The following is a 26,415-nucleotide window of genomic DNA, read 5'->3' as shown; positions in this document are numbered from 1 at the left end:
TTCTCAACGATCGTCGCCGCAAGAACTTCTGGCAGGCCGTCTTCAACCGTCTCCGGGCCAACCGCAAGCACTGGACCGTCTTCACGCCCGACCCGGACCACGTCGAAGGCTTCATCATGGAGTTTGTCGCTGCGCGCAGGAAGTACGTTATGGTCAAGCTCTCGCAAGAAAGCGAGCTATCCGACGGCACGGAATTCTTCGGTCCTCTTCTGCGTGCCCTGGATGCCTAGGACGAGTCCATGCACCTCAACAGTATTGTCCAGGACGTCCCTCAGCGCTGCGACATGCTCTTCCTCCCGAGCCCCCTCCCCGCCGACTCCGGCTCGATCGCGCAGAACGGAACTACTGAGCCTGACACCATTGATAACGAGGGCTCTCCTCTCTCTACAGCTGCTCCCAAGTCTGAAGAGCCGGTCTCACGCCGCGTGCTTGAGTGGATGTGGTGCGAGAGGCTCCCGGCTCTAAACGAGCAGCAGGTCAAGCTTAGAGAGCGCGTCTGGAAGGAGGATGACCTCGACGAGTTCATGCAAGACTGCCCGTACCCTTTCTAGACATCACCTTGTTTGTAAGAAGGGCTCTTGGACTCCTCATCCCATGTCCCTGATACGTTTGGCATCATGAGAATTGGTCATACTGGTTGGAATACGGAAGGGATTGGATGGTCTTCGAAGCAGGATTAGATTGACTTGAACGAAATGACAGAAGCCATAACCGCTTTGACGCCTGCTAATTCCCTTCGCTCTCCAACTTAGTGTTGTTTGTGTCCGTTGAAAAACTTCGTTGATATTTTCTTTTAGCGACGCTTCCTTTACGTCAAGGTCGACAAAGAGAATGGTAGATTTTCAAGTCCAATGGCTCGCACCAGTATCGATTGAGACGTCCAGGCTCTGACACGTTGAGCAAGAATTAAAGTGAGATAGGTTGAGTGGGTTGATCCAGGACGTGGGACTGGAGGGTGGGGTTTAAGCAGAAAACGGTCGGGAATTCCCAGCAATCCTAGGGGAAAAGAGCTGGTTTGAGTCGGGTGGTGCAGTCGTAGGGCCCCGGCTTGCAGGTCATGCCGCGACGGTTCATTAGTACCACTCTGGTCCACCAGAGAGCAAGGGTTGAACTGAATTTTTTGACTCTTTTTGACTCTTTCTTTTCAAGTTTTGTTTTCCGCAAGTATGCGTTTTGTCATTGCTGATGATGCAACTTGTGTTTACCTAGTTCGTTTCTCAGCATATTGTTCTTTGGCATGTGCGTATAATTTGGGGATTGCGCCACCGAAGCGAACGAAGGCTTGATGCTGCTGCTCGGGTAGACTCAAGCGCTGAAATGCTTAGTTTGCATCGCCCAGCCACTTGGTTGGTACCTTTGTCTGTTGTGAGTAGACGAACCTCAGTGTTCACTTTCGTTCCGCAAGACTCGCCATCATCGGGTATTTAACCCTGATGTTCTTGATGGACCAGTTGCTGGACGGGGCACGCCTACTACGCAGGATCGCCAAAATTCTATTCCAGATGGCGTTGTCGTTGAATCAAGGTGGTGGAGCCAAGCACGCCAAGGGCAAGGTTTCGGCGCCACCCATGTCGCGTGCCAATCATGCACTGCGGCTGCACCGAAAGCAGCACTGTGGCTCTGCGCTAAGATGCGCACTCATTTGCGTTTGCCTTACCCGAAACCCCTGTCGCAATTGGGGGCCAAAACGGCCTTTTTTCATCGCAGTGGCCAAAAAAGCCCAAAAAAGGGGCGTTTTCAGCAGAAAAAACTATCAATTACGCAACGCGCAGCGCATGCGCGTAAATAAAAAAGATACCTCTAAGATCAGTGAAAATAGGGCTATTAATTGGTATACTTTTTTATCGGGCGCATCGCTGTTATAAAAAGTCGATTTTTTCGCGTTCGTCCTCGAAAAAAAAACGCGTTGTTGCTCGAAAATAGAGTTTTCGTCGTTTTTTGCCCATTTTCAGCCCAAAAATGAACTTCCTAAAAACTCGATGTACCCGATCAAAAAGTATACCAATCGATAGCCCTGATTTCGCTAATCTTAGAGGTATCTTTTTTATTTATGCGCATGCGCCGCGCGTTGCGCAATTGTCGAAGAAGAGGTCAATTGACGTCGAAAAAAAGCCCGTTTGAGGGGCGATAAATCGCGCACTGACAGGGGTTTCGGGTAACGCAAACGCAAATGAGTGCGGTGGGTTGCAGCTGGTTTTGGGGGATGATTGGGAAACAGTGCGGTTGCGACGCAAATCCCCATGGCAAGGTGGCATCAAAGTGTCACTCAGCTTAGCAGCTGTTGAAATCCTGCAGCAGCTGAATTTGCGCAAAACAGAATGAATGTGCACGATCACATCAAAGGCTCAATGTGGCTGGTGATGGACAATCGAGGCCCCACCGGCAGAAAAGAGGCTTGCCGAGGCGGTGAGCGAAGACGTCCTGGCAGCCCGAGATAAGATGCTCTCGCCCTGCCGGGCTTTGCAATCAACTGATAAGGAGCCATTTACCGCTGATAAGAGATTGAGGCCGGTGAAAACTCCATGTCGATTCTGCCAAATTGGTATGCACTTGCCTCGCTTTTACTTTTCTTTGTGTTTTTCATTCTCTGATCCTGTTTCACCAGCAGACAACAACGGGAATTTCTCTCCTGATACACCAGGTCCAGCCAAGCTACCGGGATCCCCGGCACCACCGGCGCTGCTGAGAACACCATAGAATGGAATCATCCCCCGGGGAGATCTAATGGCGACTGTCCCTTGGTGTCCAAGTACGTCTCTCGTCGCCCTTCCTTCCCTTAGATGCGTAGAACTAAAAGCTTCAGGCCTAGCATCGACATCAGCAGCGACCATCGTGGTTTGTCCAGATGGAAAAGACAGTTCACTTCTCGAAGTTCTTTGCCAGCAGGGATTTGATCTATGTTCATCATCTCGGCTGCAAGATCAAAGACCTCGAGTGGACCCTCAAGAAGACTCTCATACTTCATGATGAAACGCAGACGACCCTTCACGCCATCGAACAAATTGCCACACGGCTAAGCGGCGCTAGTTCGGCCAGCCTTCAATCCGAGATCAAGCGCCTGAAGGCAATTGTGTTGAAGCTCCACAATGAGATTCAAGCTACGACGGCCAAGATCAGCTTCGCGACGGACGAACGGGGCGCACTTGCTAACCTGGCCAACGACATGGGTCTCGGCGTCGAGAAACTGGCCAACCCGGTCAGACCCGACTACCCTATGCAGCACGCCTTCGAGATCCTTGTTCGCGACGTCCACGAGGGCAAGATTGCTCTGCACGAGTCGGAGAAGCAGAAGAAAGCGCTGAAGGAGGAGTTGGACTACGAAAAGAAATGCCACGCGGAGGAGATCATCACATTGGTCGAGGAACGGGATGAGGCCTTGAGACATGCGAGCATACCTGCTCCCGATACATACAACCATGAGGGGGTCCTTGTCGATCTGCTGTCTTGAGCTTCAACGTCTCATCTCTGGGGTCTATGATTGTCCGCTGTCGCGATGACATCCTGGAGGCAACACAGAACCTTGGCTTCGCCACTCTCTCTAGCAAGGGGCTGATTTCAGCGCGGCGTGAGGTGCGTGAGAGAGAAGAAGGGATTAATTCAGGTCTCTATGGTAGTTACGAGAAAAGCAGAGGCTATTGCTTGTGGCCAGCTTATGGTATCGTCACCATAAAGGTTCATGTGCATCAATCTAGGCCCACAAGGACGTTTAACGTGCTACATGATCGCGCATCATGGTGTCAAACTTCTTTATTCCATTCTTGCTTTTTGCCCTTTTCATTCCACGTAGGCTTGTGGATAAGACCAGGGGTCTTCCACCTTACTGGAGTCTGCCTCTTATACAGACCAGAATAAGATCGACCATAAGTCTAGCAATGATGAGGATGATCCGGCGGCACTACTTTGACCGGTCAGACGGAGGAATCTATTGTGGAAGCAAACGTCAAGAGAAAGATCCAGAGTGGCCTTGTGAGGAATTCAAGCAATGCACAAGCTCTGTTTCTCTGGACACATCAAGTCCAATCTCTCGATATCTCCTTCGCCGTGCCGGCTTGCCCGCCTTCAACTATCTTCGCAGGAAGTCGCTCCCTCAGAGTCACCAAACAGGTCAACGCACACTACTTTCGGCACCTCCGTTTTTCTCGAGCCGACTGTCGGAGTGTCTTCTATCACTCTGACGCCTCAACGCTTCAGATATGTTCATCGCCTTCCCTCAGAACGATTCCTTTTTTACCTCATTCTTCAGAGGTCTTCATGGATTGCTGTGCGAAGTGCTGTAAGGTGCAATGGAGCCTCTATCAGTCTCAAGACGAATACAGTGGGTGCGTTGAAGTCTGCGTTCAAGAGCACACTTCTTCCAAACGTCCGACAGCTCGGGGTCCCGCAGCTCGGGAGTCTTTGAAGAACACACTCGTCACAGACTAGACCAATGGCCGATGCAACAGTAGCAAGGCGCCTTTCAAGTCTAGCAATGATGTGAGCAAGGTCAATGCGAGCAATGTTATTGCCAACCAAGCCGACAACATCGTCACTCTAGCTTGCTTGAATCACCAGCCAGATCACTACGGACCATACATTGGCTCCCTGTTCCAGGATCTCTCCACCGCAAACGGCTTTGCCAGCAAGGTCCGGATTGGCCATATGGGCGAGACCGAGATGAAGATTTGAATAGCGGAACCAAGGGGTCTATCGGGGTAGGAGAACGCGCACAACACAACATTGGCTGGTCCCCTCCCGAACATAGTAATGATGATACTTTTCTCCCGTAGCAGGGACTCTTTGAGCCTTACGAGTATGCCCAGACCCATCGGAGCCTTCTTGCTCAAAGGGAGGCAGACTCGAAAACCAAGAACAGGTTCATCGTCTAGTTATGTTGCCAAGTGAAAGCTGAAGCCAATGATGCGAATACGTACTCGCACAAGGGCCTTTGGTCAGTCGGCTTGATTATTAGGGGCGTCTGGGGAGCGGTGAAGAGGACCTCCATGACTCGATGTTTTCCATGGGGATACAGCCAATGACTTCGGGCATTGTTTAGACGTTTTGGTAGCAGGAAAGGTCACAAAACAGGTGGTACTGTTTGTTTCTTTGAAAGTTACGCCGATGAATCTATAATGCTACCTTTGTCCTCCCAGTTCCCAGAGGGCTATTCATGAAGAGTACTGATAACCATGGCTCATGAAGAGCACGAATGACTGCTGCTCACGAAGAGTAGGATTAACATGTGATTTCCCCCACGTGACCGTGTTTCCGTTGTTGTTGACGGGCGTGATGATGTCTGTAAGAGTTTCGACCGCCCGTGAGCTCATCGCTTCCGAGCCAGCGCACGGATGCGGTCGTAGTGATCGTAAAAGTTGTCACCCCGGTAGCCGTATGTCTTCCAGGGCTCATTATCCTCCACAATGCGGATAGAATACCTTCCATGGGAAGCTCGCCTCTTCTCGGTCGACGGCTCTGTCGTCTGACGAAGCCTCGCTTCAGGCTTTCCAAGATTTCCGCAATTGGAACGCGTGATCTGATTGCTCTGCTGCTTGGAATCAGACGGCTTCTTCTGTGCGTCCTCAATCTTAGGTGTCGTCACAGGGTGAAGAGTAAGATCCCCCATGGCAGACGCCAGTGTCGCGACAGCATCTCCCGTAGGCGTTTCGGCTTTCTTGCTGGCCTTGGTGATCGTGAGGCTCTTGAGTGCCTGCACTGAACGCTCCGCCGCCTTCTTGTCCTCGGTAATCTTCATAAGCTTGGTTCTGAGAGCTGCGCGCTCTGTGTAGAGGTCCCAAAGGTGCTCCAATGAGGCTTTCCAGGACTTTGCGGAGCTTTTGGCGATGTTGGAAGGAGTCTGTCGCATTGGATGGTCAGATGATGGGTCCTGCAAGATATTGAAAGCTTCTCCGATAAGGAGATCTTGTTTCTTGATGGCCTCCTGGTAGGCCCTGGCTTCCATCTCGAGTTTCGTGACGGTCATTCTCAAGACAGAAAGGCTGGTTCGTATGTCTTTGGGTTCTCTAGGGTCTAGGCCTTGCGTTCGTCGCTCTTGCATGTTCTTGGCGGTGCATCTAGTGTCCGAGGTGAGTTTATCAGCATGAAACCTTACTCCAAGAAATTGAACGTACTGGAGGAGACGAGAAGATGTAGCCTTTTCGCAAGGATTCTTCGGCTCAGACGCCATGGTAGAGACACAGCGACGGTCGCTGGGTCGCTGAAGTATGGCTGGAGTAGCAATGATGGAGACCACTACCTTTTCGGGGAGCGTGGCATGTGAAGAGTCTGCCTCGCGTCCATCAACAGGTACCTAAGGTACGCGAGTTTCAGTTGTAGTACGGAAGAACGTTGATACCGGTGCCTGTCGAGATTACCTACCTATCGGGGATGGGTGACGGCTAAGTTACTAGGGCGTACTGGATGTGGCCGGTCAAAATGCACTTTAGCTTCAGGGTGGAGCACCCAACCGCGAATCCTCCACGTAAAGATGAGCAAAACGATGGCAGACACAGAAGCAAAAACACAGAATCCGACCCTTTTTCTATTATAAAACAAAAAATGAAGTTGCAAAAAAGAAATACCAAATTGAGTAGGCAGGTCAGTACGACTTTCGAATGTTAGTACCCCGCCAGGCAAGATACCTCATTCACATGTGTCGAGTGAGCCCGAGCTACCCGTGGCAGCAACAGCACAACCAACTAGGCCAAGTGGCCCAGTGGCTGGCGAAGCCCCGATTTGGTGACAGCTTCCAGAACGTACCCAACTGATATACCATACCACAAGGTGGTGCCGGCCTATGGGGACCTTTGAGCGGCAGGATGCTCCACTTCACTTCACCTCACCCGGTGCCGCGTGTGCTTCGAGTTTCTATCAGTTCCAGAAGGCGCGTACTTGGGCTGCTTTGATGTTCCTACCTCCTGGGTCGGCCTCGCCGCAGCCCTTCGCCGGAAAGATATCCTCTCATTCAACTCACCCAAGCGTCAACGGCCGTTTTGCCTCCACACCACCGCGTAAGTGCACGATCTCAACTTCGTCCACTTCCAACGTTGTCATCTTTGGTTTCTCCCGCCGTCGTCTCTAGTCTTCCTCTTCGACTTTTCGACCCGATTTTCATCCGCATACTTCCAGCACGCTCGACTGCAACGACTGCCATTTTGTCCCAGTCACCATTGTTCAGGTTCCTTCCCCCTATCGCGAAGTCTCTTATCTCCAAGCAACTTCACGAAGGTAATATCTGATACTCGTGAGCCTCAAAACTGCAAGCCTGCTAACCTTCTACTCAGTTCACATTGATATCCCTCACATCAATATGTCGCAGTCCAACCTCAACCCTGGCAACCTCTCCTTGATGGAGAAGTCCATGATGATTGATGGCTTCGCCTTCACAATCCATCTCGAGACTAAGCACAAGAACTTGGCCAAGCATCTCATCGATACCGGACATCGGGCTGTGTTCCGATTCGTCTTCCTCGACCCCGACCACCGCCCGTTCCACACCAGGAAGGAGAAGTTTGCTGCCAGACTTACCAGCATCATTCGAGCGGCTCTGACAAACATTCACGCATACGGTCTGGAGCCCAAGGACGTGGAGAAGCCCGGATTCTGGCCCATGGCTCGAAAGCTGCTGACCAATGACTCAATCTTTGCGTCTGCCACCAATGAAGAGACTGGGGAGTGGAAGTATCTTGTCGAGCTTTACTACTCTGCCTGGCTGAAGTATGCCAAGGACCACCCCCACAGCACCAAGGGCTTTGTGGCCAGTCCTGTTGGCACCAACTATGTCTTTTGGGATCTTCATCTTGCCATAGCTGACTGGAATGCCGTCATGGGCGGCGATTTCCGCGCCACGGTCGACATGAAAGGCTTCGAGATTCTCGAGGAGCGCGAGCACAAGGCCGCTGCTGCCCAATACTACGCTCAGCTAGAGGGCGACAAGAAGTTCAAGAACGCTTCTCTTGCCAACTGGAGCTCCGGCTGGGACATGTGCATCCAGATGATGATGAGCCGATCTGAGAATGTCTTGCAGCAGGAGCGGGAGATGATGCGTCGCTCCACCATGGACAACATTGGCCGTGACCGTCAGATCAGAGACATGGAGAGAGAGAATGATGAGCTCAAGGCCCGTCTTGTCAAGTACGAGGCGATTTTAGCGAATCAGGACGCCGCTGCTGCTGTTCTCAACGATGACAGCCTCGTCAAGGATACGGCGGTCACCGTCGTTAAGGGACAGCTCCAGACCGGTGAGGGCCACACCGACGATGATGATGTCACCATCAAGACCGAGAGCACTGCATACCATCACAGTGTTGCCCAGAAGAGCCCCGAGACGAAGGTTGCCGACAAGGGCGCCGACAAGGCCACCAACAAGGACACCGACAAGGACGAGTCCAACGACTCCAAGTCGGTTCGAGACGAGACTGAGGTTATCGACCTGACTGATGATTGAACGATATCCAACATATCTATGACTCGAGACGTGCTTTCCTATTTAGACTCGTCAGGTCTCTACTAAGGTAGAAGGAGGTTAGTACGAACCTGAAATGTTGAAGGAAGGTTAGCATTGGACTCTTTGTGCCTGCCCAGAATGGGGAAGTAGTCATCATGAAGGGGTTGCATTGCATCACATGAGCTTGTAGAATAGAGATCAAGTATCAAATCTTTGTGGCATTTTCATCGTCGCGATTCTCGACGTTAGGTGGCAATTAACAGCGCAAGAAAACGAACGACCTGGAGTCGCGACCACCTCAAGCCTGGGCAAGATGCACCGTGACACTAATGCGCTTGTGGGTCCGAACTGGGACCCATATCCCAATTAGGTAAGGTAAGGTACCTGGGGTACCTTAGTCCATCTAACCGCATGCCTTCACATCCCCTTCGTTGGACCGTCCTGATCCATCTTCTCCTTCCCAACTTCCATCTCAGCCTTGGAGCCTTGGCTGAAAACTCACCATCGCCATCAATCTTCAATCGCACCTTGGCCACAGCCCTTACTCGCCACGGTCTGGACCAGACGAAGACCCACCCAGCTCGAAGTGATGGCTCTGTCATCCGCTCCTGCCGATCTTCCCGGCTTCAGCCTCGACGGTTCGTTCAAACTGACATTCTTCTACGACGGCGATGAGTTGCTCCCCATTCTGCATCTCGACACTCACACAACCATCGGCGCTTTCGCGTTCCGTCTCACCATGATAGTTAACGTCGTTACTCAACTTGCTTGCGATGAACCCACCCTGAGCCTCCACACCGTCAAGTTTTGGGAGAAGGCCAAGGAGAACCTTCGCGATGATCTTGCTATGTCAGACGCCGACGCCAAAGTCCTGGTTCGTCTCGCATACCTCATCGACACCTACCAGCGAGGCTGGGAGCAGTACAGAAGCACCTACCCCAACGAAGCTGCAGCCTTGCTCGAAGCCCCTCTCGATTACTCGTCTGAGGCGAAGGATGTCCATCAGCTCCATCAAGCCATGCACGACTAGGAGATCGTGCGGCAAATGAACATGACTTCTGCCCAAGCTGACATTGGGCTACCTTCTCCGTCGTCCACCCACGATGACACCGACACGGATGAGTCTACTGATGACGATGAGACTGATGACGATGACGAAATTCACATGAGTCCTGCCATGCGAAAGCTACACAGGGCCAAGCCTGCCACCATCCGCGAGGCAGAGCAATATGTCAACAAGCTTGATGTCTCCGATGAGGACAAAGCCATAATCAAGAAGCATTGTGTCGCCATCCTCCGCGTACAGAAGAAGGCTCATGAGCGAGATCATGAGAAGGCACATGCCAGAGGCTACCGGCAGGGTGACAAGTCAGCCCGCAAGATTCTGAATCAACAGATGCAGGATGTACTCGACATGAACCGCGAGAATTTGGGCAGGGTCAAAGAGCTTGAGGCAGCGATCAAAAAGGAGCAGGCAAAGGTTGCTGCCGTCACTCGAGAGGCTGCCCTCAAAGGCATTGAGCTCCCCTACGCACGCGCTGCCGCGGTGAAGAGAGCACGTGCTCTCACCAGCCCAAGTGGTAGCACAGTGGCGGAGGCGATTTGCATTGATCAAGATTGAAGGTAAGTTGACACTCCAAACGGAAAGGAGAGGATCAAAGACTGATTGTGAATGACACAGGCTTTTCCCAACGAGGCAGCACCAGCACAAAGAAATTTGGCATTCCTGCCATTGCGCTGGAAAAAGAATTGCACGAGAAAGAAACTGGCTATGCGAGATTAATGAGGGAGACTTTGGCTTTCTACTTCCCACACCTTCAGTATGTGACAGAGATGATGTCTTTGGATGCCATTGCCGCCAGCTATCTGGGGCTGAACTCCGAGTTGATATGGAGGTACATGGCTGATGGGAAAGACATATGAGTTGAAGATGGGCTGGAAAGTTGAAGTTCAAAGTATGAAGAACGGTTTTGAAGCTACGTAGTGGAATAGGACGACAAGTGCAATAAGTTCGCCATGGTTTTGACATCATCACATGTGACGCCTTTGATAAACAGGCTGCCTGGGTGCTGTGTCTTTTGCCCCCCTATTGATCACTGGATGAGTGGCGAGCACCTGCCTTCCAGAATCCGACGGGGTTTCTGCCTTAGGCCTTCAGGCGGCCTCGACATGCAAGTTGCAGTCCAGGGGGCTAAGTAGGTACCTAGGCAAGAGCCACACCTTCCACTTCCTCCTTACACTCGTCTACTTTCTGCATTCTTCACCGGCAGGACCAGCGCCGCAATCCTCTCCGACAAATCTTATCCCAATCGGACATCTTTCGACACCCTACCTCCTGATCACACTTCATCAACTACAACCTCCGCTACTGCATACCGTCGCCCACACCGTCTTCCACCGTTCTCACTCAGCCATCTGGGAGTACCCACCCTCGTATGTTGACCCATACCTTTCGGCATTGTGTGTGACGCAGATCCGTCTAACTGTCAACAGCGCAGCAAAAATGACCTACTCGCGAGCTCAGAGACGAGCCCAAGAGCGCAACGAGAAGCTTCTCCGTCTAGATGGCCAGGGTGTTCACTTTCCTCCCGGAGCCTGTCTAGGTTCAGACAAGATCGCGCGCATGGCCATGCGCATTCTTGGTTTGGAACCTTCCGAACTCTGTCCCAAGCCAGAATATAAGGAATTTGAGTTCAACGTGTGGCGAATCCTTCTTCACACCACGCGAGTCGCCGATGACGAGAAAGATATCGAATTCAACTCCCATCCCTTCTGGTCCAAGGTTCTTGACAGGTGCCTTGGCAGCATTCCGTTCAAGATGACTGTTGTATCGAAGGAAGGTTCAAAGCATGGTAGGGGCGTCAAGAATGCTATCTTTCGGATTGTCAACACCTACCGAAAGGCTCGGAGGAGTTACGTTCAGCTACACATGGATGAAGACAATTCTCAACCTGACAACACCCTGTTGGGTTACTTGGACGAACTTGAGGAATTGGAAAAACCTCATCTGCGTAACCAGAGACGAAACCGCCGAAAGCTCCGGAATGGCAATCGCGACGTCCCCCAGATTCTGCAAGATAAGGCAGCCCTGACCACCCATGACCGTGCGGTCAACAATGCACCATGCGCCAACGATGCCGATTCCAGCTAAATAAGTTGTCTCTTGCGAACACAGGTAACTGTACCAACAAGTCTTCCAGTGGCACGAAGCTAATGGTTCAAAGACTTCTATTGCTAGAGAGGCTTCCTCGATCTAGCCCCTGAAAACCGGCAAAAGATAAGTTCGAGGTGGAAGACGAGAGACCGGACGGGTTGAGTGAGAATGTTTTGATACTGTCCTACTATCGGGGTGAAGGAGGAACGGAAATCTCGGCAGAGGAATCAGTCAGGGAGAGATCACTCAATCAACATCATTGGTTCTGGGTTTGGGAAAGCCACCACTGGCAATCAGCATGGCTTCGGAGGAACTTATGCATTGAGAACGCAGCAGTCCCAGGGTACATAGACGAGTGGCAGTAATACCTCGGACAATTGCAGTGGCACCGATCATATGAAACACACAGTGCCTTTGAAGCCTCCGGCAAGCGTTCAGGACATGGCAAAGTGACGGGCACAACTGCCCCTTCAGGCAAACGTAATATTAGAGATTGCTAATTATATTGAAGATGTAATTTTACTATAACTAATGAGACCTTCAACAGAACTTGAATGGCGCGGGGTGAGGGGGGCGGGGAGGCACGAAACGCAAAACAAGCGAGAAGGGATGTGGTTGAACAGATTTCCCAAAACAGTCGTTTTCAAACGTAGATAAGTTCAAAAAGTAGGATCAAGCTCTCTATATGGCGGCTTTCGCACGGCCATTGCTCTAGCCATGTTTCGAACTTGATCCTCGGGGCCTTTCCCGGGCTGAAATGTCAAATGCCGGTAGTTAAACCGTTTGACCAACCATGTGCTGGATGCAGCATGGTTTCAGACTTGAGTACTGCTGCTGTGGGTACGGCGATGCTGTTCAAAGGCTTGTGGTGAGCCAATTGTCATGACCAACTTCAGTATTGGAGACAAAGGATGGTTGCCATTGTTCAAATTCGAGGGCTTATTTATCTGTCATGGCCAGCTAACACTTCTCCATTGCCACAATCTTGGAGGGATTTGCGTGTGGGAGAGCCACACTCTTTAACTAGATCACAAAGGGCCCTCATATCTCGGAAAGTTACAATGGGACATGACAAATGAAAGGTAAGGGACACATGATCAAACCGAAGCCTCTGAGAGAAGTTCGGCTTTCACATCGCACGGTGTGTGGGCAAAAACATTTGGATGTGTAGGTATGTTCCCGATGGGTAGGATCATTTATGTTACTCCAGGCCTGAACCATTGACATTTGATAGCTCGAACCACAGGACAATCCTGAACTCCACTCGTTCCGATCAAAAGCCGAATTCCTTCCATATGCAACGGCTGTTGGTGTTGAGTATCAAAAGCCCGTCCCCAAGTCGTCGCTGATACATCACTGCGGAATCGCCTCCAGCTCGTTGAGCGCATTCTCAGAGACGCCTCCCTCCTCGAAAACCTCGAAAGCCGACATGGCATACATGGCGTCCTGCTTCATGAGCCGGATGTAACCCTTCAACTTCTCATTCTCCTTCTTCAACTCCTCATTCTCCTTCTTCAAGTCCTCATTCTCACTCTGCAAGATAGTTGCCTTCTTCTCAGCTGCCATGAACTTGTCGCGAGAGGTAAGATGCTCCTTCTTCTAGATTTCGGCATCCTTCTCGTGGAGACGAAGCTTCTGCTGCAAGAGCTCTCCCTTCTTGACCTCCTGAGCCAGAGCCTGCTTCGCAGCCAGAGTCGCTTGACCGCTCACAGTCATCAGGTCTTGAAGCTGGCCGAGGACGCCCCACATCTCTCGCAGCGCGAAATCGAATCGCTGGCGGGTAGCGAGCGCAGCCTCTGTCTCATTCTCGCGAGCGACAGGAACAGGGGGGTTGACGATGTCGGCGTGGAGAACGTAGTGCTTGCGGGCGATGCGGTAGTTGTCGACGATGCGCATGACGGCTTGGCGCATGGTGAGGCCCTTGGCGACATGCTCGCGTTGGGCAATCTTGTCGAGAGTGACGATTCGTGTGACCATGCTCTGATAGGCGACTGTCTTAGGACCGATATCGGGGTAGTGCGTGCTGATACCGAGAGCTACACGCGCGAAGTAGGTGATGCGCTTTACGACCAAAAGCTGACTGGCGCCCCGGTGACGCTGGCCAGAGTCGAGCTGGAGAAGACGGAGGGCGGATTCGGCGATATTGCCTGTGCCAAGCACAGGGCCGGCGGCCTTGAAGGTCAAGCCGGGCACGCGAAGGAGATGCTCGAGATCGACGTCGGTCATTTTGGAGTCTTGTTCACGGCGTGTTAGCTATCTCGAAGGCGCATGGTTATGGGGCAGCTTACTCGGGTATCTCGGGGAATTTTCGGACGACAATCTTGAGCTGAATGTGATCTCTGCTCGACTGATGGAAAGGATCGCAAAGACGGTGGTTGTGGTGTTGAGGTGGAAATTTGAAGTTTTGCCTTCTCCTGGTATCCGGATTTCACCTTGCGCTTGGGTCACGTGTTGTCAACGTCGGCGCGATTACAAGCCCGGTGCAGGATTGGAAACCCGTCTAAAATATTTCTTATCTTCGATAGCCCAGACCTTCAGCGCTGAGTTTTCTCTCGGGGCAACTACCGGAGAGTAGTCCTCCCACCACGTGCCCTCATGCTTGCCCTCTAAAGCTCCTACCCTCTGCCCTCTGAAGCTCTTGCCCTCCTGGAATAGCCTCACATTACCCTAGCCCCAGTGTTCTTAGCTAATACTCGAAGGGCCCTAAAGCTGCGGGCAATTAGCGAAGAGCTTCCTCATATCGGTTTTGCGCCTCAGCTTTAGTGGCTACCCAAGCTATATGTAACTCCCTTGCTCCGCCCCTGAGGTGAAGCGCAGCGAAGCTAAAGGAGCTACCTTACGCTCCAGATTAAGCGAGATCAGAACCACCCGTGAAGTGTATTCTCAGCTTCTGCTGCAGCGGTAGGTAGATAAGTAGGAGCGACGCCTTTACAGAGCTCATGTTCACTCAAACTCTTGCTTCGACATAATACTTCAGTCTGCCTACCTAATCAGCAGCTGTAACTTGAAATGTAGGTGTTAACATGCAAAGCTGCAAAAAACAGTGAAAAGAATCACAAAAGGAAAGGATTTCACACTTCGACCTTGGACCAGTATTTCAAATCCAAGCCGCCTGAGACGGGAATCGAACGCTCGACCCTAGGCCATGCCTGTTATCTAGAAGGACTTTCCCCAATCGGATGCATCCTGTGACCACTAGACCTTAGAACTCTGGCAGATTTTGTCGACAGTTTGACTTAAAGCCCAGCCCGAAGGGCGGGCGTGCGCTTGGCGCTAGGAGCGGCTGCTGGCTCTTCGCAGTCTCGCTTCATTCACCATGACGTGGATCGCCAATGTGTGGGTCGCGACGACCAGAAGGTGAGGTCTTCTGGCGGTAGGACAGCCTATCTTACCTAACTAAGCCCGACCTACTGCTCGTTTACTCAACCGCTTGAAGGTGAATTCAGGCGAACCCAAGGTGAGATTGAAGATGCCCCACAAGGGTCCACGGCTCTCCAGCATCTGTAGTATAAATCTCAACTTCTGAGCTCGCCGAAGCCTCTCACTTCTCTTCTTCTTCTCCACAAGGACGCTGACATGGGAACCTTCTTCGCCACATCCTCGATCGCTACCAACTCTGAGCAACGACTTTCACCTTCTCAAGCCTATCACCATTCCTCGGCGCGTCTTTCGTCTTACCTCTGCATCGTCCCGCGTTGATACGGTCCTCTCGTCCTCAGTCGACATTCCTCCTGGGATACTTCTATCAGTCGACCACGCTTCTCTCCTGCTTCCTACCCACACCAACGTCTCTCGCTGTAGTCCTGTCAAAATGAGTGAGTATTATTCGCCGTACTCGCACTCACACTTCGCGCAATACATCAGCTGATTCTGTTCAGGTTGGCGACTCATCGACATGTCCCAGCTGGAGTGCTGCAGAGAGGCTGACGGATCCTTCTTCGGCAAGGATGAGCCTGCGAAGCTGCTCGACAAGCTTCTCCACATCAATAAGAACTACCGGCCGTACAGTCTCTCCCAGTCTTCCCTCATCTTCCGGCAGCTATTCTTTGTCGAAACCGTTTTCAAGGTCATACGCGCGCACCCGACAAAGGACTTCACCGACGAAATCTTCCTCAAGAGACTTACGAAGGCCCTCTCAAAGGACCGCACCGCCGCTCGGCTCAACAAGGAACATGGCCTGGACGTGGCTAGAGCTGTCGCTCGTGTCGTGAAGAAAATGTGCGACAGCCGGACCATGTTTGAGAATCGCCCCCCTCCTCCGCCCACCCTTGCCGAGCCCACCGACACAGGAGCCGCCAAGACCCAGACCAAGGCGCAGTGCGCTCTTGATGCCCGCGCCCTGGTTGATAGACTCAAGCTCCAAGAGACGACAGACAAGATCATCCTGATCTTGGAGGAGAAGCCCGTGCTTTTTGGTCAGGGAGCTAGAAAGCTGGAGGACATCTTTGCTGAGGGACAGCGCCGAGAAGAAGCCTTGAACTGTTAGGGGGTGTTGTGTTGAATTCAGCAGGAGGGGTTGGCATCACTATCCACACCCAGGTTTCTTGACTCCCGGTTGGGGGCAGCGCCAAGTCAGCTTCTCAACCCAGCCTGATTTGGCACGTTACGCTAGTTATCCTTAATATCACGCGCTCTCTCTGACATGATTTGGAATATGATGTTTGAACATTCGCTTATGGAGTACACCAGTCAACAACCATTTCTCAAAAGTACGTCTCACATCGCGACCATGACTCCCGCCGCCACTCCAGCCGCGACCCCAGCCATCGCCATCCCAGTGCACCGCGGCGCCGCGCCCTTGGACCCAGTCCCCGTTGCTGTTGCCATCACCTTTTGGTACGCGCTTTCCCAATCCGACATGTACTCCGACACAAACTTGTTCTCCTTGTCCGGCATATTATCCGTCCACCAGCTCTGCTCGGTGGTGTCCCAGTATGACCAGCCCGTCACGGCCAGAGATGCGACCACGTCGGGGCTGTTGGTGGCTTTGGCGGCGGCTGACCACATGTGCGAGTACATGGTCGTGTACATGTCCTCATCCCTCCAGCTCTTCTCGACGCTGTAGATGGCGCTGACGAGGGAGGTCGCTTGCGTACCGGTGGCGACGGTGGAGAGGTTTGGGTGGTCGGAGAGGTACGACTCTGCGTCGGTCGAGGTTGGGAGGGGGTCGATCTTGGCGAGGGCGGCTGGCAGCATTGCCGAGGTGAGGGTGATGGCTTTGAGTAGCTGCATTGTGTTTATGATTGAAGGGATAGGAGAGGTTGCTGGGATTTGAGTTCTTTGAGGGACGGTCTTTGAGTAATGCCTTGGAGTCTTTGAAAATCAGCGCAGCAAGGGGAAAAGAGAGCAGGCTGGAAGGCCGGGCAGAATGGGCCGTCGCTTTCTTAAATGAACAATGGATTGCGGCAAAGCAGCTGAACTGCAACAAACAATCGCTTTGATTTATCGGTTGGTGACTGCAACCCTTGTTCAACTTGTTTGCTGTGCCGCAACTCGGTTACATCTCGACGTTGGCTGCCTAAAATTTCCCCCCTTCGCGCGAAGCTTTTGTCTTGGCACCCGACCTACGATGCGACCGGTCCAATCATCCAAGTTGATCACGACCATTTCTCAATGACTGTGCGAGTTCTAGCGAGGCCCTCGCTCTCATCAAGTGTCCGGCCTGAGTCAGAGTTGGGCTCCGAGGACTTTCTCCACTGCGGAGATGCAGTCGGCGGCGGCTGTGGGGGTTGTGGCGTCGCTGATCGTGAGCCTAATTTGACAACATGCGTCTCGCATCCGGAAGAGCGCAGAGCTTGCGAAGTTAGCCCTTGTGGAGTGTTTCACGGTATGGGGGTCTTGTCCTGGGCATGCGCCGACGGTTTGGTGTCTGCCAGTGCTGCAATTTGGTGCGCGGCTGATTACCTTGGCCGATGAGATTTGGAATGGCGCCATGCTCCTGCCCAGGGCTATGTGCGGCTCCCTACCAAGATCGGATTACCTTATTGCAGTTGAAAGCGTGCCAGGTGGGAGAATTCGGAAGGATCGCGATGTCCAAGTAGGTGTCGGTCTGTCGGTCGAAGTTTCTGCAGTTGGGTATCTCAAGCAGTCGCAGTTGGTGTGGTGGATGCCACGAGCAACCTATTGGAGATGGACGAACAGCAGCGAAAGGCGGAAGGCGGCGACGCCACAGGGAGGTTGACGCTGAGGAAGGGGCAAGGCGCGGGAGTAAGAGAAAGGAGGCAATTACCGCCAGCCTCGAGAGGCACATGGGGTGTGGGAGCAGGAGCGAAAATCGATGCAACCACTTAGCCTTCTTCATACCTTGACCACTCGCTTGAAGTCTTCAGACCACACGCATCAGACGTCAATTCCCGGGTCTGTTCACGTCCTCCATACATCCGCAAATCCATTCTTTTCCATCGTAGCATTCAGCGTCACATATCCTTCTGTCGAGCATCAGATTCAACACATCGAGCAACTCGGGTTGTCACCATGGTGCACTTTTCTTATTGCAGCCGTGCGTAAAGGCTTCGAACATCTGCAAGTTGTTTCTAACAGGCAAGTAGATTACGCACTCGGCCAGCCACGACGGGACACCCATCAGAGACTCGACATTACCACATTGGCAGAAGACTGTCTTTTTCTTATCTGCGACCACCTCAATCTCCCTGACATATCAAGTCTGCATCGGACCTGCTCAGCGCTAGCAATTCAAGGAGGACTCATGAACAGCGACAAAAGTAGCCCAATAATCCCCACGGCCAGCATTCTTATCGACTTCGATCGGGCCCGTGGCCTCTATCGAGCGGTGTCTTGGGCTTTCATACACAAAGGCGACGTCGATTTCGCCCGACACCTATTGAGGCGCGGGTATAAGATCAACGATATTGAATCCCGACTTCCAGAGATTCGGCTCCGCCATCCAATCATTCAATGCGACTGCGAAGTAACCCATTCCTGCGGATTCAATGATGTGATACGCGATTATGTACGACAGCCAACCCTGGTAGAACACGCTGTCCAAAACGACCACGTGGAGCTTCTGGATCTTCTCGTTGAAGAGCAGACACCATGGCACCGATTCATGCCGTTCAACGATCGTGATGACCAGATTACCTTACTCCATCTTGCGAGCAGTAGCGAAATGATACGAGCTCTTCTACAAATAGACCCAGGGTTGCCAATCGACGATCAGAAAACGACAACTTCTGAGCCTCTTCTTACCTAGCACATTGAAAGGGGCATAACCGTCGACGGTCTTTCAGCGCTTTTACAAGCAGGATCACTGCCAGATGGCTCATATCCGGAATACTCAACGAGAGTACCCTTCTTCAGGAGTGGTTCAGGACCCCCTCCGTTCCAGACGCCCATTGAGGCCGCAGCGTACCACGGCCGAATAGATCTTCTACGCACGCTTTTGGAAAGGGGTGCTGGATTTGCATACGAAACAGTCATCACTCGGCAGAGCATACACTTCCATGCCTTCATTGCTGGCAACCTGTTCGCTTTACCCAGCAGGAAACTGGAACGAGCGATGGAGGTGATTTCAACCTGCGTCGAGTACGGACTCAATGTCAATCAGACATACAAGAAGTTGCTTCATTCTGACTCCACAGAGGAGCCAGGAGTCAGCTCCACGTGTAGAAACTTACTAAAGGACGCATTCATCAGGCAGGCGAATCCAGACGCCGAATCCAAGGCCTATAAACTAGTAGAGTCGCTGATCTATGAGCATGGCGCTACGTTCACCGTGGAAGAAGCGATCGCTGCGACGCGTCACGGTTGGTTCGGACAACGTGACATGGTGTCAGGGTCCCAGGATGTTTGGATTCCAGGTAGTCAATACAGCGTATTCTTTTATTGAAAACTCCAAGCTCATCGTCGTCCGCCATCATTCTTAATCTTGTCGCTGCCGCCGCCCGGTTCTCATGCGCAACCCTGAAAAGCAGCGGACAGCTCTGCCAAACAGGAGTAGCGTCGCACCCGCGAGCCTGTTTAGGCATAGTGCCACTATGTCGCCGCTATCTGCAGCCAACCGCGACAACGTAGAGTCAGCACTGTGGGGATTTTGTGCCCCCACTAGTTCAGTGTCGCTGCGCCCTCCACGAGCATCTCGCTCGACGCCGCCATCCTGGATCCCGTCATGTCAGTCAGATTACCGCCATCGGCTCAATTTGCCTGCCGGCTTACCGACCAAAATGCCATCCATCCTCGTCAACAGATCGGAACGGCCTCATGTCTCGTCTTAAGTATCGACAGCTTCCTTCCCCTTAACCCCGCTACGCATTCCTGAACGACAGCTTTCTAGCACTCGACAGCAAAACCCCTTTGCGCTGAGCGGTGACACAGCTGTTGGTCGACCGCCAATGGAGACGCAATCGTCACGACCCAAGAAGACAGACATCGTCCGAAAACGGACCGGATGCCAAAACTGCAAAACAAGGCGACGCAAGGTCAGTACGCGCCCATCTCTTGCAAACGACCGCGAGCTGACCTGTTGCAGTGTGACGAGACGCGCCCCGAGTGCTCAGCCTGCGTCCGTCGCGGCATCAAGTGCAGCGGCTATGATCGCCCCGTCGCCTTCAAAGACGTGACGGCCTTGGCCGCAGAGTCGTCACGAAAGTTTGAGGCCGCTCGGTGGTCGGCGCTGCGACATGAGGATGCGCGGAGAAAGCGTCGCATAACGGCCACGGAGACGGCGTCGTCCGAAGTTGTTCGCCCAGACATCGTCATCGGACCGGGACTCAGCGCTCAGGCCCCGTCTGCTCCGGTGCCGGCACCGTCTACCAACTTCATGTCGACTGAAGCCTGGTCTGGAGGCGCGTTTGCGCTGCCCTGGGGTCTTTTCGATATCCCCAACAATGCGCCGTCGCAGGTATTCCCTGAAGTCGCTCCTGTGCTGGGTACCGTCATCGAAAGCCTTTCGACTCCGCTGCCTGGGCGTGCCTCCGACGATACTACTTCACCGCGGCAAAGTTCACCGGAGGCTTTGACACCTGCTAACTGGGACGAGTTCCTCGTGTCTCAAGACTCGCCTCTCGACACATCATCTGCCGAGGAGTCCCTTCTGGGCGAACCTACCACCGACCTCCAGATCTCGCTTCCCCTCGAAGAGTCACTTGTACAGCATTTCGACACAAACGTCATTCCCGCAATCCCCGTCGCGCTAGCCTTCTCGAACCTGTTCCAATCGAGCAGCTGTTTCCGAGCGGCAGTCCTGGCGCTGTCCGCGAGCCATCTGAAATTGGCAGAGCGGTTACCGATGGACTTTCAGAGCCTGCGGCGGATATGTGACGACAAATGCGTCTGGGTCTACTACGACACAGCGGTGAAGGACCTTCAGCTGCAAATACAGCGATCCAACAAAAGCAGCGAGGAGCTGGCCGGCGCAGCCCTCCTTCTAGCGTACCACGAATTGGAGGCGGGCACGGCTTTTGGCCTCAGGAACCACGCCAGCGGTCTCGACGCCATCGCCTCAAAGATGGACTTTGCCGCATCATCAATGCCAAACCTCTTCAAAGCATGGCGGATGCTCCGCTACGACATCCGGTACACGTATACGCCGACCCGCAAGTCAAGCAACCCCGTCGACAACTACGACAGCGCAAGCTTCCTGGACCCTCAGCTGGCGATCCGAGATGTCATGTCCAGAGTCTTCAGTCTTTATTCAAGAAACGCTATGGAGGCCAGCTTCCTCAATGACAACACTGTTGAGGGATCAAGCGCGTCTGAGAGGGCAGCCAGATGGCTTTGCTCCGTGCTCAACAGAAAGTCCGACCACCGCAACTTTCAGAGAGGCGACTTTTACAAGGAGGATCTGACGTCGGAAAAAGTGCTGGAACAATGCGATACCTTCTCAAAGCACCTCGACTCATGGCACAAAGGCCTGCGCGACTGCGACCTACCTATCGTCCGAGTCGGCTCCGACGGGGACACGATTACCGGTCCCACCTTTGAGCCCGTCATCACGTACCGATTTACCGACAGCACGAAGGCCATGGACTACTTGTTGTACCTGATCTCTCGGATGAGCATCAGCAACCTCCGCTCGGTCTACGATCCCTCTGTCTCAGCAGCCGCAACGGAGGCGTGGGGCAAAGTAGCCCTCGGCATCATCTGCGGTATGAACGTGCTTCAGAAGCAGCAGTTCACGGTGCTTCGTATCGACGTTCTCGTCCGCTGGGTGGCACTCCTGGTCGAGAGCACCAATTTCGCCAGAACGATCCTCGACTACTTGATCCCGAAGGTCCTGTCCAACGGGCTGACGGCCCCGGAGATGGTCTCGTGGGTGTACACGAAGGCAAGGATGGAGTACTGGCTAAGGGAAAAGCTGCGTGGGCGGGCTATGAGATTCTTCATGACGGGGGTAGAGGAGGACTCTGATCCTTGGTGTATCCTCACCCCGCATACGATGGCAGGCTTTGGCGACTACAATGGCAAAGGCAGCTTCAGGGAAACCTTCGTCATGGATTGCTTTGCTTCCGTTGATAAGAGGTGATGGCATTCTGGGCTTTGTGCTCGACGCTCGACAGGATGAGAGAGAACCTCGTCGACTGGTCAGTCATGCATGTTGCGCTGCGATGGGTGCGCTGACGTCTCCAGCCGGGCTGAACTAGGTTGTGGTGGCACTTAGCAACTTGGTGTTGTTTTGCCATCCAGGTCAAATGGCGTTATTCTGGCGATTTGGGGCAACCTTGAGGGTCAAGAAACGAGCTTATATACCACACTGCCGTCGCTTCCGCAGACCGCAAATCTTCGCGTAGAGACCCTGATCACGCTGGGGTACGAGATAGAAAGGCTGCAGTATTGACATCCCTTCTCCCGCCATCTCCGAAAATCACTACAGTCTTTGTACACCGCTCGCCGAAGCTCCTACCCGTCATGCCCGAAACATCGACAGTTGAGAAGCTCAAATGGGCCGATCATCCATATATTCACTCTCTTCCAGGCCTGAGGTTTCCAAAGATCGACAAGTGGAAAGACCTTTTCCCTGGACGCAGCCTGGAGTTATTCGGAATTTTCTTCGATGATTCTGCTCTCGACACCCAGGGGAGCGTTGAATTAAAGATCATGTATTACTTCAACGTCGTTAATCAGGAGCTGGGCAGGCTCCCAAAGGGGGTCTTCGTCGCTGGATTCGGTTCCGATGTTGATCAGTCACTAATCCAGCACTCGCTCTACTCCACGATCGGGCGAGTTTATGAGAGCTATCCCTTGGTTGACAGACTCCATTTCGCCTTTGGAATCGTGAATACACTCGTCCTTGCTCGAAATGCCTTCGTGGAAAGGATGGGGAGTGGCCCAGCGCCCGCATATGGAGGCCTCGGACAGGTTGTGGACATTACAAGATTGCTTTCACGAGATCGTCCAAATATGCTCGTTGACGGATCTAATTACGGATTCTTGCGTGACGGTAGGTTTCCCATCTTAGTCTGCTGAATTTCATCCACTAACATTTTTCGAAGAAATGGACGCAGAGTCCCCCGCCAGCGAGGCATCCTCAGACGACGACATCTTTACTCCATCAACCTCGGAATCGGCCGATGTTGCAGAGATAGAGGAGCCTGTACAAGAGCCCATCCCAGCCTGCTCAATCCAGCCTGTCGTCCCGCAGAGCACACAGTCGATTCATCCCCTTCTCGTGCAGGGATCGACGTACAGATACCCAAGAAACTCCACCATTCCTCTGACGCCGGTCATCAAAGAAGACGAACTAGACTGCGCTGAAGCAAAGGAGGATGTTCTGGGCAAATCTAAGGAAAGATGCAACGTCATGTCGAGCAGGATTGAGCGCCTCGAAAAGGAAAACCGTCAACTGCAGACCCGCTTTGTCACCGAACAAACACTGAAGACACGCACGACATTGTCCCTTCAGGCCAAGGAGAAGGATCTCTGCATGGTCCAGGAAGCCTTTTGGAAGCTTTGGGAAGCCCACCGTCGCCAGTTGAACAGTGGTTTGGAGGCCAACGGTATGGAGGGCCTCTCTTGGGGGGCAAATGATGCAGGGATTTATCTTTGCAGCTTGGATCTCGGAAAGGACTCTTGAATGATTGGCCTTGGGCGTTCGAAGTTTGATACCATCTGAAATGGTCATGGCCTGTGTCTGGGGACGGAGGGATCGATCTTGGCTAATTAAGTTGGTCTTCTGAAGGTTTAGATGACTCGCGGCATCCAGGAACTGTTTTCCTTGTCATGAATTATAATTGGAAGACATATCTCGGCTTGCGCTAGATCGCTGGTTTCCGCCCATCTGATCATCGCAATGAGCTTGTTCCCTTCTCTGACCAGACTGCGTTCGCTATTCGGAGCGCCTTTCCAGGCAGTCGTGAAGCTTTAGGAGTGCCTTCTCAGTGTCAGAAGCTTTCTTAGAAGGGCAAGGAGTGTGATGGCTACCTATCCACCTTGATCGACCGTTCTGAACCCTGCTACTGGAATTCGAGACCATTAAGGACTTACCTTCCTGGTCACTCCCCACCTTTTTTTAAGTTGCTATTAGACTTCGCAACATCTCTAGACCAGAAGAGCAAGTTTTTTCTCATAGAACCTTATATACAACATCTGTCGACTATTTCTTCTCTCTGAACTCATAAGCCTTTGTTCTCGTTGTTGTCTTATTACCTACCCTCACCTTTCGTCAACATCCATCATCGTCTTCAGCCATCGCCGTCCCCCGCCGAAGCCGCTAAGTATTGCCAAGTCTCTTTTCGATTGTTTCTCCTAAAGAAACCGCTAACGGCTTGCAGGATGACTGATATCAATACTCAGCAAACTGACAAGGTGGATTATTCGCAAGCAATCGAGGTTGTCCCTATGAGCCAAATTGAGGACGATGAACAGTTTGTTGAGGACTGGCTAAGGCTCGACGAAGGGATCCTCAACGAGCCAAGCGATCCTGTCAGCCAAACTCCGGAGCAAGAAGATATGGCCGAGGACTGGCTCATGCTTCAACAAGAGATATTCAAAGAGCAAACTGACCCTGTCAACTACTATGCGAGCCATCCTGACCTGCGCAGGCTGCCAGGTCTTCGCTTCCCGGGTGAGATGGGCAACCCTGTAACTCGAGTTGGCCAGGCTGGTTGGCAAATGTTCTTTGATGGCCCAGCTCCTTCATCTCACAGCAACAAGCTTCTGCTTGCCGCTAATATCAAGAAATTCACGGATGTCTGTGTGGAGGTCGTCACAGAGTCTCGTGGTGTCGGTCAATGGAACGAGATTCTTCGGGAAGCCATGCAGCGGTTGACGACAAGGACTGGCAGGGAGCAGTGGGTCGCTGTCATTGTGGAGGATGTTTCCAAGTGCATGACCCGCCTTGTGGGAGCTCGCAACCTGTTCTTGAGGAGGAGTGATCTGCGTCGCGGTCACCTCCGTGGTCAGCGCCCGATAAAGCTTCCAAAGGGGTTCCGCCCTTTCTTGGCTAGTCTTGACAGATGGATTGAAGCTTCGGTTTGGATTCAGCCAGGGCATGAGCCTAGTGCGACTCACGAATCGATGGAACCCGGTAAGTCTTCGCGAATATGTTGCAAATATACTTCATGCTGAACGAAATCAATCCAGCTGCGACAAATGAGATACCTCAGAGACCTCCAAAGCGGTCGCATGATGAGACAAGCCCGTCAGACGATGATGTGGAGCGGCCTAACAAGATTCGTCAGGTTAAAGCGGAAGATACTGGAGCCTCCACTCAGGCCGAGTCTTTGACCTCTGGTTATGAGCGGCGAATTGCGCTGCTGGAGGCTGAAAATCGAAAGCTTCAACATAGCTTAGCCGAAAACAGCAGGTGTGCGGATGAGGATGACTCGAGAAGACCTCGCAACTGGGTCAAATCGGCAAGAGATTGGGCAGCCTCCTTTTGGGGCTAAGCACGATGGTCTTCTAGCCGCTAGTGTTCTCTTTGTACAAACATGACGTTCCATAATAACACATGTCGCCCGGAAGGGAGTTCCTTCGACCTCTATTCATGTTCGCCAGTTACCATATCTGTTGTCGGCGTCCTTGTTGTTGTCATCGTGTGATGCCGATATACCGATTTGGTGGGTCCGGGTTCTCGGCGTAGGACGATAATAGTGCGACACCATTGAATACTGAGATTCTCTGAGTAGATTCGGTAGGTCTTTCAACAATAATGTTTCCATCTTCAAAGAGACTACCGAGGAGAACAAGGCCGCAAGATGCGTTGTCCTCAGGCCGAACAACAAACGAGCCGCGTGACTGGTCGCCGGTGGTCAATTGTGGGGACATCCTTTTCACTTCTCACCTTGTCTTTGAGCAACCTCAGCTCACGGGATGGGTATTTAGGGCAGTTGCCTTGCCCGTTCTGCCACGAGGTTCCGGTCGCTTGTTGAGTGTGTATGCCGCAGTGGTTAAGGCTGGCCCCCTTTCAGCCCTGTGGTATGCTAACCTCCTACAGATCCTTTTTGTAGTTTGCATGTTCGAACTCCCTTTTGGACCCTTTTTTGCTTCTTCTTTTAGTTTTTAGGGCTGGCATCTAACGAGAAAATTTCATTCGCTGATCATATGAATATGCAAAGATGAAAGATAAAACTGCGTGCTAATTTTGCTACGAGATTTCATGCGAGGTGTACGGCCTACGTCATGATGATCATGATTTTCATGACGCTTTGAGAATGGTCTGTGTCGTACACTTGGAGATGCGATACTTCTTGGCCCCTTCCCGAAAGTCGAAGTTGAACTTCACAGTGAATATGAGGTCCGGCTCATTAGTCCCACTTTTCCCCATCGCCCTCTCACCCAGACAACGCACCACTCCTCACAATCTTATTTTATTCACACTTCGTCTCAAAACAGCTCTATGTCGCGGTGAAGCCATCTTCACTTCGCGCCTTGAGAGACAGTTTTCAGC

The 26,415-nt window shown here is 52.5% G+C and overlaps 11 protein-coding genes across 11 annotated transcripts; 8 read left to right on the top strand and 3 right to left on the bottom strand.

The window, feature by feature from the left end:
- Positions 1-5,299: 5,299 nt before the first annotated feature.
- Positions 5,300-6,031, bottom strand: CGCS363_v014511 (uncharacterized protein; the record flags this gene model as incomplete). Its single annotated transcript, XM_036646360.1, has 1 exon — positions 5,300-6,031. The coding sequence occupies one exon, from the start codon at positions 6,029-6,031 to the stop codon at positions 5,300-5,302; it is 732 nt and encodes a 243-aa protein (XP_036488817.1).
- Positions 6,032-7,282: 1,251 nt separating this feature from the next.
- On the top strand, positions 7,283-8,419 carry CGCS363_v014510 (uncharacterized protein; the record flags this gene model as incomplete). Its single annotated transcript, XM_036646359.1, has 1 exon — positions 7,283-8,419. The coding sequence occupies one exon, from the start codon at positions 7,283-7,285 to the stop codon at positions 8,417-8,419; it is 1,137 nt and encodes a 378-aa protein (XP_036488818.1).
- A 589-nt stretch (positions 8,420-9,008) lies between these two features.
- On the top strand, positions 9,009-9,449 carry CGCS363_v014509 (uncharacterized protein; the record flags this gene model as incomplete). Its single annotated transcript, XM_036646358.1, has 1 exon — positions 9,009-9,449. One exon carries the CDS (start codon positions 9,009-9,011, stop codon positions 9,447-9,449), a length of 441 nt encoding a protein of 146 aa, XP_036488887.1.
- A 21-nt stretch (positions 9,450-9,470) lies between these two features.
- CGCS363_v014508 (uncharacterized protein) lies at positions 9,471-10,040 on the top strand (the record flags this gene model as incomplete). The annotated part of the gene is made up of 1 exon (XM_036646357.1): positions 9,471-10,040. The coding sequence occupies one exon, from the start codon at positions 9,471-9,473 to the stop codon at positions 10,038-10,040; it is 570 nt and encodes a 189-aa protein (XP_036488309.1).
- An 882-nt stretch (positions 10,041-10,922) lies between these two features.
- On the top strand, positions 10,923-11,570 carry CGCS363_v014507 (uncharacterized protein; the record flags this gene model as incomplete). The annotated part of the gene is made up of 1 exon (XM_036646356.1): positions 10,923-11,570. The coding sequence occupies one exon, from the start codon at positions 10,923-10,925 to the stop codon at positions 11,568-11,570; it is 648 nt and encodes a 215-aa protein (XP_036488304.1).
- Positions 11,571-12,926: 1,356 nt separating this feature from the next.
- Positions 12,927-13,799, bottom strand: CGCS363_v014506 (uncharacterized protein; the record flags this gene model as incomplete). Its single annotated transcript, XM_036646355.1, has 2 exons — positions 12,927-13,172; positions 13,236-13,799. The coding sequence occupies 2 exons, from the start codon at positions 13,797-13,799 to the stop codon at positions 12,927-12,929; spliced, it is 810 nt and encodes a 269-aa protein (XP_036488009.1).
- A 1,669-nt stretch (positions 13,800-15,468) lies between these two features.
- Positions 15,469-16,059, top strand: CGCS363_v014505 (uncharacterized protein; the record flags this gene model as incomplete). Its single annotated transcript, XM_036646354.1, has 1 exon — positions 15,469-16,059. The coding sequence occupies one exon, from the start codon at positions 15,469-15,471 to the stop codon at positions 16,057-16,059; it is 591 nt and encodes a 196-aa protein (XP_036488068.1).
- A 230-nt stretch (positions 16,060-16,289) lies between these two features.
- Positions 16,290-16,805, bottom strand: CGCS363_v014504 (uncharacterized protein; the record flags this gene model as incomplete). Its single annotated transcript, XM_036646353.1, has 1 exon — positions 16,290-16,805. The coding sequence occupies one exon, from the start codon at positions 16,803-16,805 to the stop codon at positions 16,290-16,292; it is 516 nt and encodes a 171-aa protein (XP_036488305.1).
- A 3,116-nt stretch (positions 16,806-19,921) lies between these two features.
- On the top strand, positions 19,922-22,053 carry nosA (C6 finger domain transcription factor nosA; the record flags this gene model as incomplete). Its single annotated transcript, XM_036646352.1, has 2 exons — positions 19,922-20,008; positions 20,059-22,053. The coding sequence occupies 2 exons, from the start codon at positions 19,922-19,924 to the stop codon at positions 22,051-22,053; spliced, it is 2,082 nt and encodes a 693-aa protein (XP_036488069.1).
- Positions 22,054-22,436: 383 nt separating this feature from the next.
- On the top strand, positions 22,437-23,601 carry CGCS363_v014502 (uncharacterized protein; the record flags this gene model as incomplete). The annotated part of the gene is made up of 2 exons (XM_036646351.1): positions 22,437-22,968; positions 23,021-23,601. The coding sequence occupies 2 exons, from the start codon at positions 22,437-22,439 to the stop codon at positions 23,599-23,601; spliced, it is 1,113 nt and encodes a 370-aa protein (XP_036488306.1).
- A 698-nt stretch (positions 23,602-24,299) lies between these two features.
- Positions 24,300-25,414, top strand: CGCS363_v014501 (uncharacterized protein; the record flags this gene model as incomplete). The annotated part of the gene is made up of 2 exons (XM_036646350.1): positions 24,300-25,053; positions 25,110-25,414. The coding sequence occupies 2 exons, from the start codon at positions 24,300-24,302 to the stop codon at positions 25,412-25,414; spliced, it is 1,059 nt and encodes a 352-aa protein (XP_036488308.1).
- Positions 25,415-26,415: the final 1,001 nt, after the last annotated feature.

Source organism: Colletotrichum siamense (genome assembly GCF_013390195.1).
Source record: "Colletotrichum siamense strain Cg363 chromosome Unknown KSG_Cg363_contig10, whole genome shotgun sequence".
Classification (NCBI taxonomy): Eukaryota; Fungi; Ascomycota; class Sordariomycetes; order Glomerellales; family Glomerellaceae; genus Colletotrichum; species Colletotrichum siamense.
The sequence above is the reverse complement of the archived record's forward strand: the minus strand, read 5'-3'. Positions and strand labels throughout refer to the sequence as shown.